General features: G+C 41.4%; 1 protein-coding gene across 8 annotated transcripts in view; it reads right to left on the bottom strand.

Moving 5' to 3' along the window:
- Nucleotides 1-834: 834 nt before the first annotated feature.
- Nucleotides 835-17,752, bottom strand: part of gpatch2 (G patch domain containing 2) — a 99,185-nt gene continuing 82,267 nt past the window's right edge. For 2 of the 8 annotated variants that reach the window (XM_064341071.1, XM_064341073.1), the window contains exons 9-11: nucleotides 14,380-14,468; nucleotides 13,890-13,978; nucleotides 835-1,233 (exon numbers count right to left, since the gene is read on the bottom strand). In XM_064341071.1, coding sequence (XP_064197141.1) covers nucleotides 1,012-1,233; nucleotides 13,890-13,978; nucleotides 14,380-14,468 — 400 coding nt within the window. In that variant the 3' untranslated portion in view covers nucleotides 835-1,011. Of the gene's footprint in view, nucleotides 1,234-13,889; nucleotides 13,979-14,379; nucleotides 14,469-17,752 lie in introns of those variants that run through there. The other 6 variants (XM_064341072.1, XM_064341075.1, XM_064341074.1 and 3 more) reach the window with 6 other exon arrangements.

The following is a 17,752-nucleotide window of genomic DNA, read 5'->3' on the forward strand; positions in this document are numbered from 1 at the left end:
TCAGCTACATTGAATCAGAGCTCATTCACTGTGTGGCTATGACGACAATATAACAATAATGCTGCTAATAATAGTAATGATAATAATGAAAATATCAGAATGTATTGGTAACCTAAAGAGGAAATAAACAAGCTTACGTTTTCTTTGTTCTCTGCTGCTTTAAAAAAATAATAAAAAAATAAATACAATAATAAATCAAAAAATTATTATTAATATTAATAATAATAATAATAAACTTTAAAAATCAGCTATCGGGTGATTTGGCTTTTAAAAAATCAGCAACTGGAATTGGCTATAAAAATTCATGATCTGGGCACCCCTAACACACACACACACACACACAGTTAAATGCTCAAGTATTAGAACAGTGACACACTTTTTAGTTGTTTTGGATCTGTACTCGTACGACACATCCATCCATCCATCACCTATACCCTCTTATTCTGGGCAGGGTGGCGGATGGTGCTGGGTGCCTATGCCAGCCTGCATTGGACAAGAGGCAGGAATACACCCTGGACAGGCCCCCAATCTATCACAGAGCACACACACCATTCACTCACACACTTGTACCTATGGGCAATTCAGAGTCTCCAATCTGCCACGCGGACACGGGGAGTACATGCAAACTCCACACAGAAAGGAATGACACATGATTTTAAATAAAACAATGAATATGAGATTTAAGAGCAGACTGTCACGGGGACTATTGTATACAAAGTGATCCACAGATCACTCAATATGGATATGAATACCCTTAAATTAAAGCTGACAGTCTGCACTTAATATTCACTCACTGTGTATTTGATTATTCAGACCATAGAAGGACAAGTAGCATTTGTTGTGTATTTACAAAGGAATGGCTCCTTTTATTCAGGATGTACAGAATTTTAACATACAAAGCAGGGTGTTGATTGTTATCTGTGTGTTGTCTATTCTGTGCCTGGATATGCTGAACCCATGCACCATCTTTATTATGCTATAACTGGCACAAGGGTCTGATACAACAGCCAGTCAGAAGCAGCGGATCGGAGGTGTACGTCTTTGGAGTGCAATGGCAGGTTCAGTTGAACCCAAGCCCGGCTCCCTTGGGCCTCTGCAGGGCACGAACTGGCTCAGTGATGCCTTTTCCCTCTGGTCCCAAGCCCATGCCAGGAGACCAGCCCATGCTCTGCAGCATCCGGTTACCCACGTTACTCTCTGGGATGGGCAGGGCATTCTCACCCACAAGACCTGCTGTCCACATAAAGACAGACAGACAGACAGACAGACAGAAAAACAGATTTTATTTTTGGTTTTTTTTAACTCCCCTTCCCTCCTTTTTCTCTCCCAATTTTCAAATTTCTATATATCCTGTGATAGAAAACAAGCTTGCTTACTGTGTTTAACTATTTTTATGTGTTTATAACAAAACTATGTATGTAACTAAGTGTGCAAAATGGGAAGATACTGGAAAGGAACGACCTTCAAGGAGGAAGGAATGTGGATGAGCTACTATAGCTAGATCACAATCTGGGTGTACCACCAAGTTTAAACTACAAAAATTTTGGTACAAAGGGAAGACAAAGAGGCATGACACAGGGTTCTGAGAAGGTCATGAATATGTAAACATGACTTGAGGGATACTTTGTAAATGTAATAAAATTCACAGTTAAAAGTACCTTTGCTATAAGCATATAATCAGGTGGTATATGCATGACGATTGTTTGCAAAATGTCATATCCTAATCAATAGCCTATGCATTTCTATTGAATACTGCATGGATTGTGTTTGATGTCAAATGAAGATAAGCTGTACGAAACAAGACGGTACGCGAAGGGAAAATAAGAACATCCTCCCCCGTTTTGAGGCGCCAGGAACCTAGACGTTTCGCCAGGGTTTCTGGGATGAAAGTCGCTGAAGTTGGTACGGAAAGGGGAATAATAAATTTCATGCCATGCTAATTACCTCACAGAAAGATAGCTTCCAGAAAGATATAAGAGGCAGAACTTGTGAACAGAAGTTTGAGACTCCCTTCTTGAACTCTGAAATGAGTGCTTGAACAGTTTCTCCTATTTGGCCAAATAAAAGTTGTACTGCTGAATTACTTTGTGACCTGACTAAATTATTTTCCTCCATTGAAGGTAAAATCCACGACAGTCCTTATAAATAAATAAATAAATAAATTTTTTGGATATGGCTGAAGCAATAGCTAACCCTAACGTACTATGTTCACATCAAAAAGGTTTGAAACCACCTCTCCAGTGGGATTCTTACATATATCTCCAAACAAATCGAACTGCTAGTATTTAAATCAAACTATCAATTAAACTAACTAGGTGTTGGAAAAGCAGCAAATCCATCCTTGGACCATATATTATAAAGTATTTATTTATTCATTTATTTATTCATTAATTCACTCATTTAATTATTTTAGCAGGGAAGGCCCACTGAGATGAATATCTCATTGCAGAAGGTCCCTGCACAATACAGAACATTAAAAAGGGGCATGTTGGGGTGTCTCGTGTGGCGTAGCCCGTTTCCATATGCTCATTGCGAGCCGCGACGTCGGCGGTTCCAGTCCGACCGCCGACCTTTGTCGCATGTCTCTCCCTCTCTCTTCTCCTAGTTCTTCCTGTCTGTCTACACTGATCTGTCAAATAAAGCTGAAAAAGCCCAAAAAAGGGGTATGTACATTACAAACAATTATATTATTTTAAAATTGACAGAACAAAGTAAAAGAAAGGCAAAGCCAATATTCCCTGAATTCACTAATGGAAACCAGGGAGAACATCCTTGCTGTAGAAGAATTTAGAATGAATACCACTGAAGAGGGACTACTACACTAAAATCAGATTTACCCCAGTCTCTATTGTACCTGGGGATAATGTGATCCACCCCTATGACCTCAAAGGATCATTTGTTGAGTTAAAAGATAATAATTTACTTAAAGAGGTAGTTTGGCCAACATACCTTCGTAGATAAATAGAACAGAATGGTATTTCCTTCGCAGTTCCAAGGATGACCACCTCACTCTATCATACAGGTCACAGTGATGTGTACAGTATCCATGACCAGTAATAAAACACAAAACACTGTGGTAAACGGCATTTAAAGGTTTTAAAGGAGTACCATGGTGGTTGAACGTGACACTTCCCAGTTGTCTTCAGGCAACAACAAAAAAAATGCGCATAATTTTTTTATTCTTCAGTCATTTCAATGTACTTTAAAACTTATTTTTCTAAGCCTAAATTTCCCACGATAAAAATTCACCCGAACCGTATGGGCGTGGTAATGAGAACTGTCAGTTAGCTATGATTGACAGACCGTGCCCCGTTACCATAGCTACCCCCATGATATGCGCTCTCTTTGGGAGACTGAATTTTCACAAGCTAGCTAGCTTAGTAGGGCTAGTATATCAAGTATCGGTAGATAGCTAAGGTAAGGACGTTGACTTATATCCAATGATAATTTTTGATATCTAGCTAGCCAAGTTAAGATAAAAGCACAACTATAACGTCCTCATAAAAGCAAACTAGCAAGCTAACGTTATCGATAACATTGCCTTATGAAAGCAAACCTCCTAGCTAGCTAACGTTAGCTAGCTAGCTAAATGAATATAACCAGAAATAATCTAAAGGCACTCTAATTTAAGTGAACCTAACGTTAGTCAAATATTTGCATTGTCTGAACAGCAGGACGGTGTGTCCTGTCAGATTTCTTTACGGGGCGTGAAAATGGGAGTGATTACTGTATTAATGACGTAGCAAAATGACAACTTTCTCAACCGGTTGAAAATAGGACGATGAATTTAAAACGCATATTTCTTTAAGAATACAGAACGGACATATTTAATACTTTGCTCATTGTGTTTCTTCAATGCCTCTTGTGCAAATAGCACATAAAACCGAGAAAGTGTGAAAATCACCATGGTACTCCTTTAATACAAAAGCTGTGCCATGTGCATAGTGTGTCTTCATAGTCAAAGATTGGCATAATTGTATCCTGCGGTATTTTCCTTCTGTTCTTAATTGAAAAGGACCTATTTTTATCCAGTTGCATTTGAGTTTTTTTTGATAGCTTTGAAACATGTGACTTGAACGATAAATCACAGGCTAACCATGCCAAGGGACTTGTATTGTTGGGAACATTCAATCTCAACATTACTAACTTACTAACATTAAAGACAAGTTTAAGATTGGCCAAGGCTCTTTGTATAGTATTAAAAGCAACTTGCAGGTAAGAGAGAGCCTGATCACTCAGTGATGCTGACAAATAGAGTACTGTGTCATCAGCGTAAAAAAAAACCTTGCATTTATCCAATTCAGTGGCAATATCCTTAAAATAAATAGTAAACAAAAGAGGGCCCAGAATCCACCTCTGCGAAACTCCTTAGCTGACCACTTGGAAGGATTTAGATTTTACCTCATCAGTTACTACAGCTTTAGTTGTGTTGGTGAGGTAGTCTGTAAACCACGTGCAAGCACTGTCATCAAGGCCAACAGAGGGCAGCCTAATCAGCAGGATTGCATGGTCAGCTGTATCGAATGCCTTTGAAAGACTGATGAAATGAGCAGCACATTTATGTCTGCCATCATTTGAATAAACAATTTCATTTTTGAGTATCGAGGCAGCAAATGTGATATTATGGCCAGGCCTAAAACCAGATTGATGTAGGTTTAGTATAAAATTACATTTAAAAAAAAGTTATTATTTGCTGGTTTTCCAGTACTTTAGCTAACCAGGAAAGCTTTGAAATTAGCTGGTAATTATTCAGCTCACATGTGCCACCACAAAGCGATAGATTTGACAAATTAAAGATATAGGTTATTGGTTTTGCAATAATTGGGGCTGCAAGTCTTAACATACTAGGGTCTAATAGAGGGGTGGGCAACCTCCGGCTCGCAGGCCCTCCAGTCAATATCACATAGCCTGCTGGATGTTTCCTAGATATGATATAGTCAATATATTTTTCCTGTTTTGAAAAAAAATGAAACAGTCGGTTATTATAACATAACAGCAATTTGCAAAACAAAATGAAACTTTGCCTTTGAAGATTAAGAAATACGAAAAATCTAGCAAGTGTACAGTTTAACTGGGAAAATGGCCAAGCGAAGAAAAGTTCATTCTGAAGGTCACGTTTTTAAAGACGGAGTAATAGACGGAGGATTACTTTTTTGTGGAAGTGAAAGGCAAGCCCGTTTTCTTAATTTGTGTAGAACCTGTTGTCGTTCTCAAAGGACAGACTTGATTGACAGACATCAACTTGGAAAGCCAGCTCGGTGTGGCAACAACATCAGTGCCACCAGACATTCCACAACTGGTTGAGGCAAATTGTAGTCATCACATTGAAATGAATGTTCACTTTTAGATCTAGTGTGCATATGAACATTCAGTCAGCATAACACGAAAAAAATGTGTCCGTAATTAACATGAAAGTTCACAGTAGTCTATGGCCCTCAGTCGTATAAGCAAAAATCAATCTGGCCCCAGACAGGAAAAAGGTTCCCCACCCCTGGTCTAGTAGCAGTGGGTCCTGCAGAAAATATTTAGTGGGGGGGCCAGATGGGGCCAGTGAAAATCTTGGGTTGGCACACTAAAAAGGCTATACAGCATAGAGGAATTTCAGGGTACGCAACTTAATACAGAGGTAAAGACACTATATTATAGTGTATAATAAATTGCATACTGTTTAATTCCTTGGTTGATCTCCTGTGAATATCAGATTATGATATTCACATGAGATCAGCCAAGGAATTATTAATTAGCCAATCAAATTCCTCACCTCAACATGTGTTGAACCCACGCCGAAAATCAAAATGAGATAATGGGGTCAAAACAAGGGAATTGTGTGCGCTTGTAAAAGTGTCTTGTAATGCCATGGCCAGAACCTCAATTGTTCCACCTTAAATGTATATCAGCATCTTGCAGGTTAAATTTTTTACATTACATTACATTACAGGCATTTGGCAGACGCTCTTATCCAGAGCGACGTACAACAAAGTGTATAACCATAACCAGGAATAAGTATGACGAAACCCCTAGAGAGAAGTACCGGTCCAAGTACAGGGAACAACCGCATAGTTCAACCTGGACCCTGGTGGTTAAACTGATTATCACTAACAACGAGAACGGCAACAACGCAATCTATGGAAAACTAAAAATAAATAAAAATACAAGTAGTCGTTAAGACTGGCGCATCAACTAAGTCACCTATTAAACAGCTGCCTAGATACACCCCTAAGTTTAGTCATTTACAGGGGGGAAGGGAGGGATGGGGAGAGGTGCAGCCTGAAGAGGTGGGTCTTCAGTCGTCGTTTGAAATGGGTCACAGTCTCAGCTGTTCTGACCTCCACAGGGAGGTCATTCCACCATCGTGGGGCCAGAACAGACAGGAGACGTGTTCTGGAAGTGCAGGTGCGAAGAGGGGGAGGTGCTAGGCGTCCTGAGGTAGCAGAACGGAGGGATCTGGTTGGCATGTAGGGTTTGAAAATCTTGTGAAGGTATGCTGGGGCTGATCCCTTGACTGCCTGGTATGCTAGAACCAATGTTTTGAATTTGATGCGAGCAATAACAGGCAGCCAGTGGAGGGTAGTGAGCAGGGGAGTTACGTGGGAGTGTCTGGGAGGTTGAAGACCAGACGAGCCGCAGCATTCTGGATGAGCTGCAGGGGTCTGGTGGCAGATGCCGGTAGTCCAGCCAGAAGAGAGTTGCAGTAGTCCAGGCGGGATAGAACCATTGCTTGGACCAGGAGCTGGGTTGAGTAGGTGGTGAGAAAGGGGCGGATTCTGCGGATGTTGTATAGGAAAAATCTGCATGCCCGGGTTACTGCTGCAATGTTGTTGGAGAGGGACAGCCTGTTGTCCATCATCACTCCGAGATTCTTGGCGCAGGGTGATGATGTCACTACGGTGTCCCCTAAGGAAATGGAAAAGTCGAGGAGGGGAGAGGATAGAGCAGGAATAAAGATTAGCTCCGTCTTTCCCGGGTTGAGCTTCAGGTGGTGATTGTCCATCCAGCTCTGTATGTCCCTCAGGCAAGCGGAGATGCGGGCGGGGACCTGTGTGTCCGATGGGGAGAAGGAGAGAAAGAGTTGCGTGTCGTCGGCATAGGAATGATAGGACAAGCCATGGGCAGATATTACAGGGCCAAGGGATCTGGTGTATATGGAGAAGAGAAGGGGACCAAGGACTGAGCCCTGGGGAACTCCGGTGGTGAGGGGACGGGGTGGTGATACCTTACCCGCCCAGGCAACCTGGAAGGAGCGGTCAGAGAGGTAGGACTCAATCCAGTCAAGGACTGTGCCGCGGATCCCTGATGCTGCCAGGGAGGACAGGAGGGTAGAGTGGTCCACAGTGTCAAATGCAGCGGAGAGGTCTAGAAGAATCAGGACAGAGGAGAGGGAGGCTGCTCGTGCGGCATGGAGTGACTCACTGACCGAGAGGAGTGCAGTCTCAGTCGAGTGGCCAGGCCTGAAGCCAGACTGGTGGGGATCAAGCAGGTTGTTCTCAGAGAAGAAAGCAGAGAGCTGGTTAGATGCAGCACGTTCGAGTGTTTTGGATAGGAAAGGGAGGAGAGATACCGGGCGGTAGTTCTGAATGACTGAAGGATCCAGTGTGGGTTTCTTCAGCAGCGGGGTGATGTGGGCCTTCTTGAAGGATGAGGGGAAACATCCAGAAGATAGGGATGAGTTTACGAAATGTATACTAAACCTTGTCTGAAAATGACCATTTGAAATGATAATGCAGGATTTAATAATTTTTACAAGATGTAAGGGCACAAATTCAGAGGAAATAGTGGCCGTTTTGAGCAAAACTCCTAAAAACGCCTTTTTTTCAACATCGCGTCATATTATGTAACAGAAGGGAGTCTGCCTGCCTAAAGTAGTCGGTATACTTAGTAAGAAGTAGAACGTTTTAAGCAAAAAGACGCAATGAGAACAACTGAAGAACAAAAACACGCGGTGTTGTGTGTTCTCACGGTGCAGTGTGTGACGGCCTTTAGCCCAAGGTGCAGTAGTAGGTGGTAGTGAGTCTGAGCAGTCATGAAATATTGAGTTGGTCTTTTTTCAGTAGTTTTATATTGCATTCCACCATGTATCATCATGGTAAATTATTGTGTTTGTGCAGGTTGTATATTGTCTTGGACAATCCGTTTGTGAAATATACGCACATTTGTGACGCCTGGGTACCTTCCAAAATAGCTGTGCGTAATACCACACGTGTCGATTACGGTATTGTAGCCCTTTTTAGTACAGTCTGGCTTGATTGACAATTCATTTATTCAGTAGGTGAGAGTATAAGCTTTCTAACAATGTATAACATGTCTATTTTTGCTTTTGGAATAGCGTTTTATAAGTCAGCATAACCAAATTTTTTCTCATCATCGCATTCACTTAGGCACACTCTGTGGTAGCAGTAAAAGACGCCACACCTAACGAAATGTTGCCAACAATTTTTCATAATTTCTTGGAAAATACTATTATTATTGAGTACTTCTGGGCATAGCTAGCCATTTGTTTGCTGATAGACCTAGCTGACATCGTTTTCTGGAAGAAGACAGAAGCAGATAGAACTGTATCATTGATTTACTGTTTCTGTCTCTATCTACCGAAAACATAAGATTTCATCATAGCTATGTAAGTATTACTGCTCAAAATATTTCGGTTATATACATTATTTTTGAAATTGAGTGTCTTTAATTAGGTTAGTGGTATTATATAATGTGGATATACAGTATCTATAAGCTAACGCTGGTCACTCACCAAGACACCTGCCCAGTTCTCCACTGGTTCTCCTCACACCACAACTCAATTTCTCTCCTCTGACCGTTATTCCTTATAACCCTGGTCTGTTCCTGGTCTCTTGGATACCTAGCAGGCTCATAATTGTAAGGCTGTGGTCCGTCATATACATTTGCATAAACATTTACAAACTCCTCAGTGTCAAAACTAGCGTTGAGATCCATTCTTCTTATTGTTCAACTAGAACCGCTCTCCCTTCTGTTACGTCACTTTCGGTTTGGCGTTTTTTTGATGCGGAAGTAAAATTCTCTCACAAAAACGACTCCAGAAGTCACTGTAGTGTATATATAAGTATATTTTTATGAAAATCTAGTTCCTACATCATTTTCCTACACATTGATTCACTGGGGTCTCCAACCTGAAATATGCTCTTTAAGGGCTTGCATTTGCAAAGAGATTACAATGACTGGGGCTTGTCAGTTGGGGGGGCCAGTGGGGTGGCCAGTAATTTTAGCATGGTGGCCACGGTCCCCCCTGGCCACCCCTTGGGGCGCCTTTGTCTAGTAGATCCCCACCCAATTTCCAAACCTCCTGTTTGGTAAAAGGTTTAAAGGAGAAAAGAGCTCCATTACTTGGTTGGCTAGCAACATTCTCATAGATATAATCAGTTTGTTCCTTTAAAACATAGAGAGGATGTACATTTTTTAAAAGATTTCCTACGGTTATAAAACGTTTATTAAAAACATCTTGTTGGGCAAAGATAGGACCAGGACCAGGACCAGAATCAGAATTAATTAATGTGGCAAAGATTAAGAAGCGCTATGTTTTAGAGACGTTTTACTACTTTTCCTAAATTTTGCCTAGTTACCATCATTTTCAGTTAGTGAGGTTACACAATAACTTGAATTATATACGCACCCCCCATGAAAGGGGGAAAGAAACAAAAACATTGCAAAGAAGTTATCAAATGTATATCTTGCACAAAAGGAAAAGAGCCATGTTTTGGAAGGAAAAATGTAATATTAATTTAATGCAGAATAGATACATGAGTGAAAATACTGAATTTAAAACTAATGCAAACAAGCTGCCCTCAAACGTTGCTGCCCCGAAAGTGAATGGAAAATTAAGGACAGGCTGATCATAGGGTTTAAATGGAATTCCATTACATTGAGTGCTTCTCTGATTTACATTTAGTCAAAGGGAGACATAAATTTAACTCACTTTGAGGGGAACTGTTTATGGTCAACAGTAATTGAATTCATAATTAGAGGCCTCTCTCACCATCAAGAGTGACAAGAATGTCACAATGACGTGCTTTTCGTATTATCTACCAGAAGAAGAATCATCACCGTCCTCATAATAATAATAATAATAATAAGTTGAGGCCAATAGTTTACATACACCTAGGCTGAAGACATTCAAACTCAGTTTTTAACAACTCCACACATTTCAAGTTACCATACATTTCAATTAAGTCAATTAGGGTATCTACTTTATTTCCAAAATAATAGCTAAGAGACAGATTATTTCGCTTTTACTATATACTATATGAGATTTTCAGTGGGTCAAAAGTTTACATACACTTTGTTAGTATTTGGTGGGATTGCCTTTTAATTGCTTAACTTGAATTAAACGCTTGGGGTAGCCTTCCACAAGCTTCTCACAATACTTATCCGGAATTTATGCCCATTCCTCCTGACAAAACTGGTGTAACTCAGTCAGGTTTGTGGGCCTGCTTGCTCGGACAAGCTTTTTCGGTTCAGTCCACACATTTTCTATGGTATTCAGGTAAGGGCTTTGTGATGGCCACTCCAATACTTTCACTTTGTTGTCTTTAAGCCATTTTGTTACAACTTTTGAGGGGTGCTTTGGATCGTTGTCCTGCTGGAAGACCCAGTTGCGACCAAGTTTTACTAGTCTTACTAGCTGATGTCTTGAGGTGTTGCTTCAGTGTTTCTAAATAATCCTCCTTCCTCATGATGCCATATATTTTCTGAAGTGCAGCAGTCCCTTTTCCAGCAAAACACCCTCACAACATGATGCTGCCACCCCCATGCTTCACAGATGGGACGGTGTTCTTCGGATTAAAAGCCTCACCCTCTTTTCTCCACACATAACGTTGATCATTATGGCCAAACAGTTTCATCTCACCAGAGAACACTTCTCCAAAAGGCTAGGTCTTCATCCTGGTGATCACCTGCAAACTTCATTCTGGCTTTTTTATGCCAGTCTCGGAGTGGGGGCTTCTTCCTTGCGCGACAGCCTTTCAGTCCATGGCGATGTAGGCTTCTCTTAATGGTGGATGCAGATACTTTGGTACCTGATGCCTCCAACTCCTTCGCCAGTTCCTTTGTTGTCTTGGGGTTCAGTTGAACTTTTCGAACCAAAGTTCGTTCAGCCCTGGGAGTTATTTTGTGCCTCCTTCCTGAACGTTGAAGTGTCTGTGTGGTTCCAATTTTTTACATATGCATACAACTGTTTGCACAGATGCTCGTGATACCTTCAGTTGTTTGGAAATTGCTCCTAAAGAGGAACCAGACTTGTGGAGGTCCACAAGTTTTTTCTGAGGTCTTGGCTGAGTTGCTTAGATTTTCCCATGGTATCAAGGGCAAAAAGGCAGTGGCTCTAAAGGCAGGCCCAAAATACAGCCACAGGTGCCAATTAACTCCTAATTATGACAACTGGCCAATCAGAAGCTTTTAAAAAGTCATTACATCAATTTCTGGAATCTTCCAGACTGAGACAGTGAATTTGGTGAACTTTTGAGCCACTGGAATTCTGATATAGTGAATTAAAGCTGCAATAAATCTGTCTCTAATCCATTGTTTTAAAATTACCTCTGATGTGAACAAAGTAGATGCCCTAATTGACTTGCAAAAATAAATGTATGGTAACATGAAATGTGCAGAGTTGTGGAAAACTGAGTTTGAATATCTTTAGCCTAGGTGTAAACTTTTGGCCTCAACTGTAATAATAATAATAATAATAAAAGATGATGACAAAAATGTAATGAACATGACAAAATAGAGAAACAAAAATGATAAAACATGGAAGTTTTTCATCACATGATATGGATATTTTTAAAAGAGGGATGCAACAACATGTAATCTCCTTTATGTCTTCAGTGTCATATGTTTAGCAAGAAGTATGGAGAGGCGTGATCTTTGTGTGTAATTTATTGTGGAGGGATAGGAGAATCATAGATCAAGATGGAGGCAAGGCAGTGGCTTACAAGCCCCCGGCTGGTGGCTGCTTATTTGGAGTTTACTGCAGTGGACTACAGAGTCACGTGAATGCGGCTGCATTGGCAGAGAGGAACACTTTCACTGTTATATCAGTTCAGAGTATTCGGCCTTCTTGGAGAATGTGGGAGGGCTGCTGGAAAAACAGTTCAGTGAAAATAGCAGTTCAGAGTATTCACCCTTCTTGGAGGGGTACTGGAAAAGGCCCTACTGACAGACTTCAATGCTCATGTTGGCAATGACTGGAAAACTTGGAGGGGTGTGATTGAGGGGAACAAACTTTCTGATCTGAACCCAAGCTGTGCTTTGTTTCAGGAGGTTGTGCTGGAGCAATCTGGGGGATCAGAGTAAATGGACTGCATTTATATAGTGCTTTTATCCAAAGCGCTTTACAATTGATGCCTCTCAATCGCCAGAGCAGTTAGGGGTTAGGTGTCTTGCTCAAGGACACTTCGACACGCCCAGGGCGGGGTTTGAACCGGCAACCCTCCGAATGCCAGACAATCGCTCTTACCTCCTGAGCTATGTCACCCATACCTCCTGAGAGTCCACCTCTGTCGCAGAAGTCACTGGGGTGGTAAGAGAGCTCCTCAGTGGCAGAGCACCAGAGGTGGATGAGATTCATCCAGTAATGTTGAAGGGTCTGGATGTTGTTAGCGTGCCATGGCTGACACGAATCCTCAATGTTGTGTGGAAGTCGGGAACAGTACCTTTGGTATGGCAGACCTTGGTGGTAATCCCCATTTTTAAGAAAGGGGATTAAGAGGCTGTGTTCCAGTTATCAGGGAATCAAACTCCTCAGCCTCCCTGGGAAAGTCTATGCCAAGGTGCAGGAAAGGAGGCAATGACTGAAAGTCGAACCTGAGATTTAGGAGGAACAATGCGGGTTTCGTCCAGGCCACAGAACAGCACACCAGCTTTTTACCCGCTCGCAAGATATTTGAGGGGGCATGGGAGTTTGCCTATCCAGTCTACATGTGTTTTGTGAATTTGAGGAAGGCATGTGACCGTGTGCCTCGAGCTGTCTTGAGGTAGGTGCTGCGGAAGTATGGGGTGCCGGGGTTGCTGTTGCATGCCCTGTATACTTGAAGCGAGAGCTGTGTTTGCATTCTCGGCATTAAGTCAAGCTTATTCAAAGAAGGAACTGGACTCTGCTAAGGGTACGCTTTGTCTCCCCTCCTGTTTGTGGTATTCATGGACAAGATTTCAAGGTGCAGCTAAGGTATGGAGTGTGTCCAGTTTGGGGACATAAGAGTGGCATCTCTGCTGTTTGCGGATGATGTCATTCTCTCATCGTACCGTGACCTTTGATGCACACTCAAACGGTTTGCAGCTGAGTGTGATATGGTTGAAATGAGGATCAGCACCTCAAAGCCTGTAAGCATAGTCCTTTCCCGGAAAAGGATGGCTTGTCCGCTTCAAGTAAAGTGGGAGCAACTACCCCAGGTGGAGGAGTTTAAGTATCTAGGGGTCTTATTCACAAATGAGGTAAAAAGGGATTTGGAGATCAGCGGCTGCAGTAATGCCGACATTGTATCGGTCAGTGGTGATGAAGACGGAGCCGAAAGGCAAAGCTCTCGATTTACCAGTCGATCTTCGTCCCTACGCTCATCTGGGGTCACGAGCTATGGGTAGTGACCGAAAAAGTGAGATTGTGAATATAAGCGACCGAAATGGGGTTCCTCCGTAGGGTGGCAGGGCTTACTCTCCTTAATAGGGTGAGGAGGTCAACTGTCTGGTAGGACCTCATAGGACCGCTGCTCCTCCGCATTGAAAGGAGTCAGCTGAGGTGGTTCAGGCATCTGATAAGGATGCCTCCTGGGCACCTCCCTCTGGAGGTGTTCTGGGCACGGCCACTGGGGAGGAGACTCAGGGGCAAACCCTGGACACACTGAAGGGATTTTATCCACCGGCTGGCCTGGGATCACCTTGGAATCCACCGAGAACTGGCAGAAGTTGCTGGGGAAAAGGATGTCTTGGGCTGCTCTGCTTGCCCTGTTGCCACCACGGCCCTGATCTGGATCAAGCGGTTAGAAATAGATGGATGGACTATAATTTAGAGATCATTAAAACTGTTGATAGTATGATATAAGCATGATTTCTAGCAGTTTGCCTGCTAGAAATTTATGGCAAAAAGTCAACACTGACCACATTTGTTTTATCAAGACAGAACGCTGATATGCACTAACTTAGAACGGTGATTCAACTTCATAGCCGAGCGCATATGGAAAAATAATGCATACCTGCCAGCCAATCACAATTGAGTAGTCAGCCAAGCCGTTGTATAAGAAAATGAAAACCAGCTTTGGAGGCCCTCAATCATACAATATCTAAGAGAAACTCCATAACTATCTGACTGTCAAAGCAGGAGGGGGAACGTGGAGGGCTGCAGACACGGGTAATGAATTCTAAATTCACCTGTTGTGCTAGATCCCACCACAGGTGCTGCTTTGCGCCTCCTCTTGACGTCTCCTGTGCACAGGGAGCCCAGGTGAACACTCGTCTGTCTGCAATTTCATAAAAACAATTTTCAGCATCCAAAGGAAATTAAATAGGTAAAATAGATAATTGGACAACAGAATTAACCCCTTAGCGCACATGCCAAATATGGCCAATCCTTGCCCATTTAGGGGGTACCCTATTTAAAGCTTTATAACTCCAGATGTGAACACCACAGAGACTTGAAAAATGGCTTAAATGAAGCAAGACATTTGTACTATTTACAATACTAACTTAGAATAGTTTATATTCATAATTTGGAAGAAATAACGCGCCACAAATGCAATTGACTAGGCAAAAAATCTAAAATGAATTTTTTAGTTCAGAATAAAATACTGAGAGATTGCATATATACAGCAGGTTAAACTATACATGTCCTGGATCAAAATCTTCTTGATCACAGGTTCATAAAATCTAAGGGTGGATATGTAGAGCTACTATAGATCTATGAAGCAAAAACTAAGCACTATACCCAGCGTCTTCAAATCTATCCAAAATGTCTAAATTATGCATTGCTGTAAATCCAGCATATTCACATATTTCACTAAAAATAAACTGTTTTGACTCAAGAAAATCACTGTTGCGTCATTTTCAAGTGGGAATTACAAGCTTTCCATCAGTAGAGTGGTCTAAAATATCTATGGGTCCCGAGACATTTCCAAAATCTCTCCAAAAATGAATAAAATTATTTTTGTCCATTATAAAGCAAATAAATGAGCCCCTTATGAAAGTTTAAGATGAAAAATTGACATCAGATTTAAAGAATAATGCAAAAATATTGTCCCACAATGCGGTACAGTACCTAAATGTTTAATAATGAACTCTTGTATGTATTTCTATACTCTGTACTCTCGTATATTTTCTTGTATGGGGATGGGACGACATGAAAACAATTTTCAACTGTCCACCACGTTTTGGCTATGTTCCAAATCTCACGTCATCACTGTTGCAACTACTAAATGACCAACGAACGCTTACATTACAGTGTGAAATATACCAGGGGTGACATAGCTCAGGAGGTAAGACCGGTTGTCTGGCAGTCGGAGGGTTGCCGGTTCGATCCCCCGCCCTGGGCGTGTCGAAGTGTCCCTGAGCAAGACATCTAACCCCTAATAGAGGGTATGCATTGACGTCACTTTCCCACCTGAATACGCACCCTCAGTCGGGACTGAGTGGCAAAACATGCTGCCACATGGCTGCCTTTAGTATAGGAAACTGCAAAACCAGGAGTAAAACAAACGATTATCTGCTTAAATTAAAGGCAGTTGGACTTGAGAGTGATCCTTACAACTTGCCAAAGAACCAATGGTCCATGGACATTCAACAAGAAATCGGAGCTATCTTTTTACAGACTGCCGAAAGCTAAAGAAAAGAGAAGCTATGCATGGCGGCAATTCGCAGAAACAACTCGAATCCAGGCACCGAAACATGGATTTGCGGTTGTTATTTTGTGTCAGGTATGTTGGATTTTTGGGTAAAATCATACCTTAATAATTTATATGCTTGGCTAGCTAATACTATCTAACCATCCCCCTTTTGTTTGTAGAACACAAGGCTCATCATCATGGATGTTTTTTAATAAATGCTGACAAAAACTTGTTACACAGAATATAAATGAAAGATGCTAAATATTTAATTGATGAGTAGTCAATACAGTAGCCTACATAACTTAAGGTATTTTTTTACTGTAAGAAAGATAGCTCCGATTTCTTGTTGAATCTATTTGTACAGTCAATCGCACAACAGCTCTTTCCCATTTTAGATGTGTTTTTTGTGTTTTCACAGTATTCAACCTGAATGCTAACGCTATCACTCAGTAGTCTTTCTGACACTCAGTGGGTGTAACCACAGTGACTTCCACCTACTGTAACGTCATGTGCATACCCTCTATTGCTCTCAACGAGCTGATTGGTACCTTGCACGGCAGCCTTGCATCGGTGGTGTGTGAGTGTGCGTGTGAATAGGTGAATGAGAGGCATCAACTGTAAAGCGCTTTGGATAAAAGTGCTATATAAAATACCACTAACCTATTTAAAGACACTTAATTTCAAAAATAACATATATAATTGAAATATTTTGAGCAGTAATACTTACCTAGCAATGATGGAATCTTATCTGTGTTCAGTAGTAGATAGAGACAGAGACAGTAAATCAACGATACAGTTCTATCCGCTTCAGTCTTACTCCAGAAAATGATGCCAGCTAGGTCTATCAGCAAACATATGGCTTAGCTATGCTCAGAAGTCCCCAATAATAATAGTATTTTCCAAGAAATCACGAAAAATCGTTGAAAACGTTCCGTCAGGTGCAGTGTCTTTTACTGCTACCACAGAGTGGTAAATTAATGCAATGATGAGAAAACTTTCAGTTACGTTGAGATATTAAATGCTATTCCTAAAGCAATATTAGACATGTTATACATCGTTAGAAAGCTTATACTCTCACTTACTGAATAAATGAATTGTCAATCAAGCCAGACTGTACAAAAAAGGATGACAATGCCGTAAACAACACGTTTGGTATTACATGCAGCTATTTTGGAAGGTACCCAGGCGTCACAAATGCGTTTATATTTCACAAACGGATTGTCCAAGACAATATATGACCACTCAGACTCAAAATGGACATCTCTACGCGTAAAATCAATGGTAAGGTTGTATATCTATTCAATATTTAGTCCCAGAATGACATGGTATAATTTTTTTAAACTTTGTCTTGTTTATTTTGTTATTCTGTGAGCAGCGCTTTCTCACTGCTGTATTGGCATATCTTAGGGCTATTGTCGGGTTTATCTTGTTGCTATGATGGAATACGATCTTTGAGTGGTGAAAGAATATTTCTATGAATGCCGAAAATATTGTTCATTTTCTCACGGGTGGGGGGTGTATTTGTAGATGAAACTGCAGAGGGGGGGGCGTGTTAAAGGAACGACCAGAGCGACAATGGCGCGGCTGCAAAACTCTGTATTCGGCATAGTTGTCCTGCATCGTCTACTAATGAAACTAAAACAACGCGTTTCTGTTTTTAACTCATACTTTGGTTGCAGTACCACTGAATGTCTGAGTTTAGTAATCTCGGCACGCCGGCGTGCCGACCACTAGGGGCTTTGCGCTAAGAGGTTAAACAGGTTTACTCAATAGAGTCTTGCAACCCATAATTCTTTTCACCCTATCTGGTAATACCAAGTTTAGGCCTGGATATGACATGGATTAGTTGATAGGTCCTATTTTATGAGGGAAATGTTTTTATTTCGCGTACTAAAAAAATGTGTTCGCCTGAGTATATCTCTAAA

Source organism: Anguilla rostrata, chromosome 6, assembly GCF_018555375.3.
Source record: "Anguilla rostrata isolate EN2019 chromosome 6, ASM1855537v3, whole genome shotgun sequence".
Taxonomy (NCBI): domain Eukaryota; kingdom Metazoa; phylum Chordata; class Actinopteri; order Anguilliformes; family Anguillidae; genus Anguilla; species Anguilla rostrata.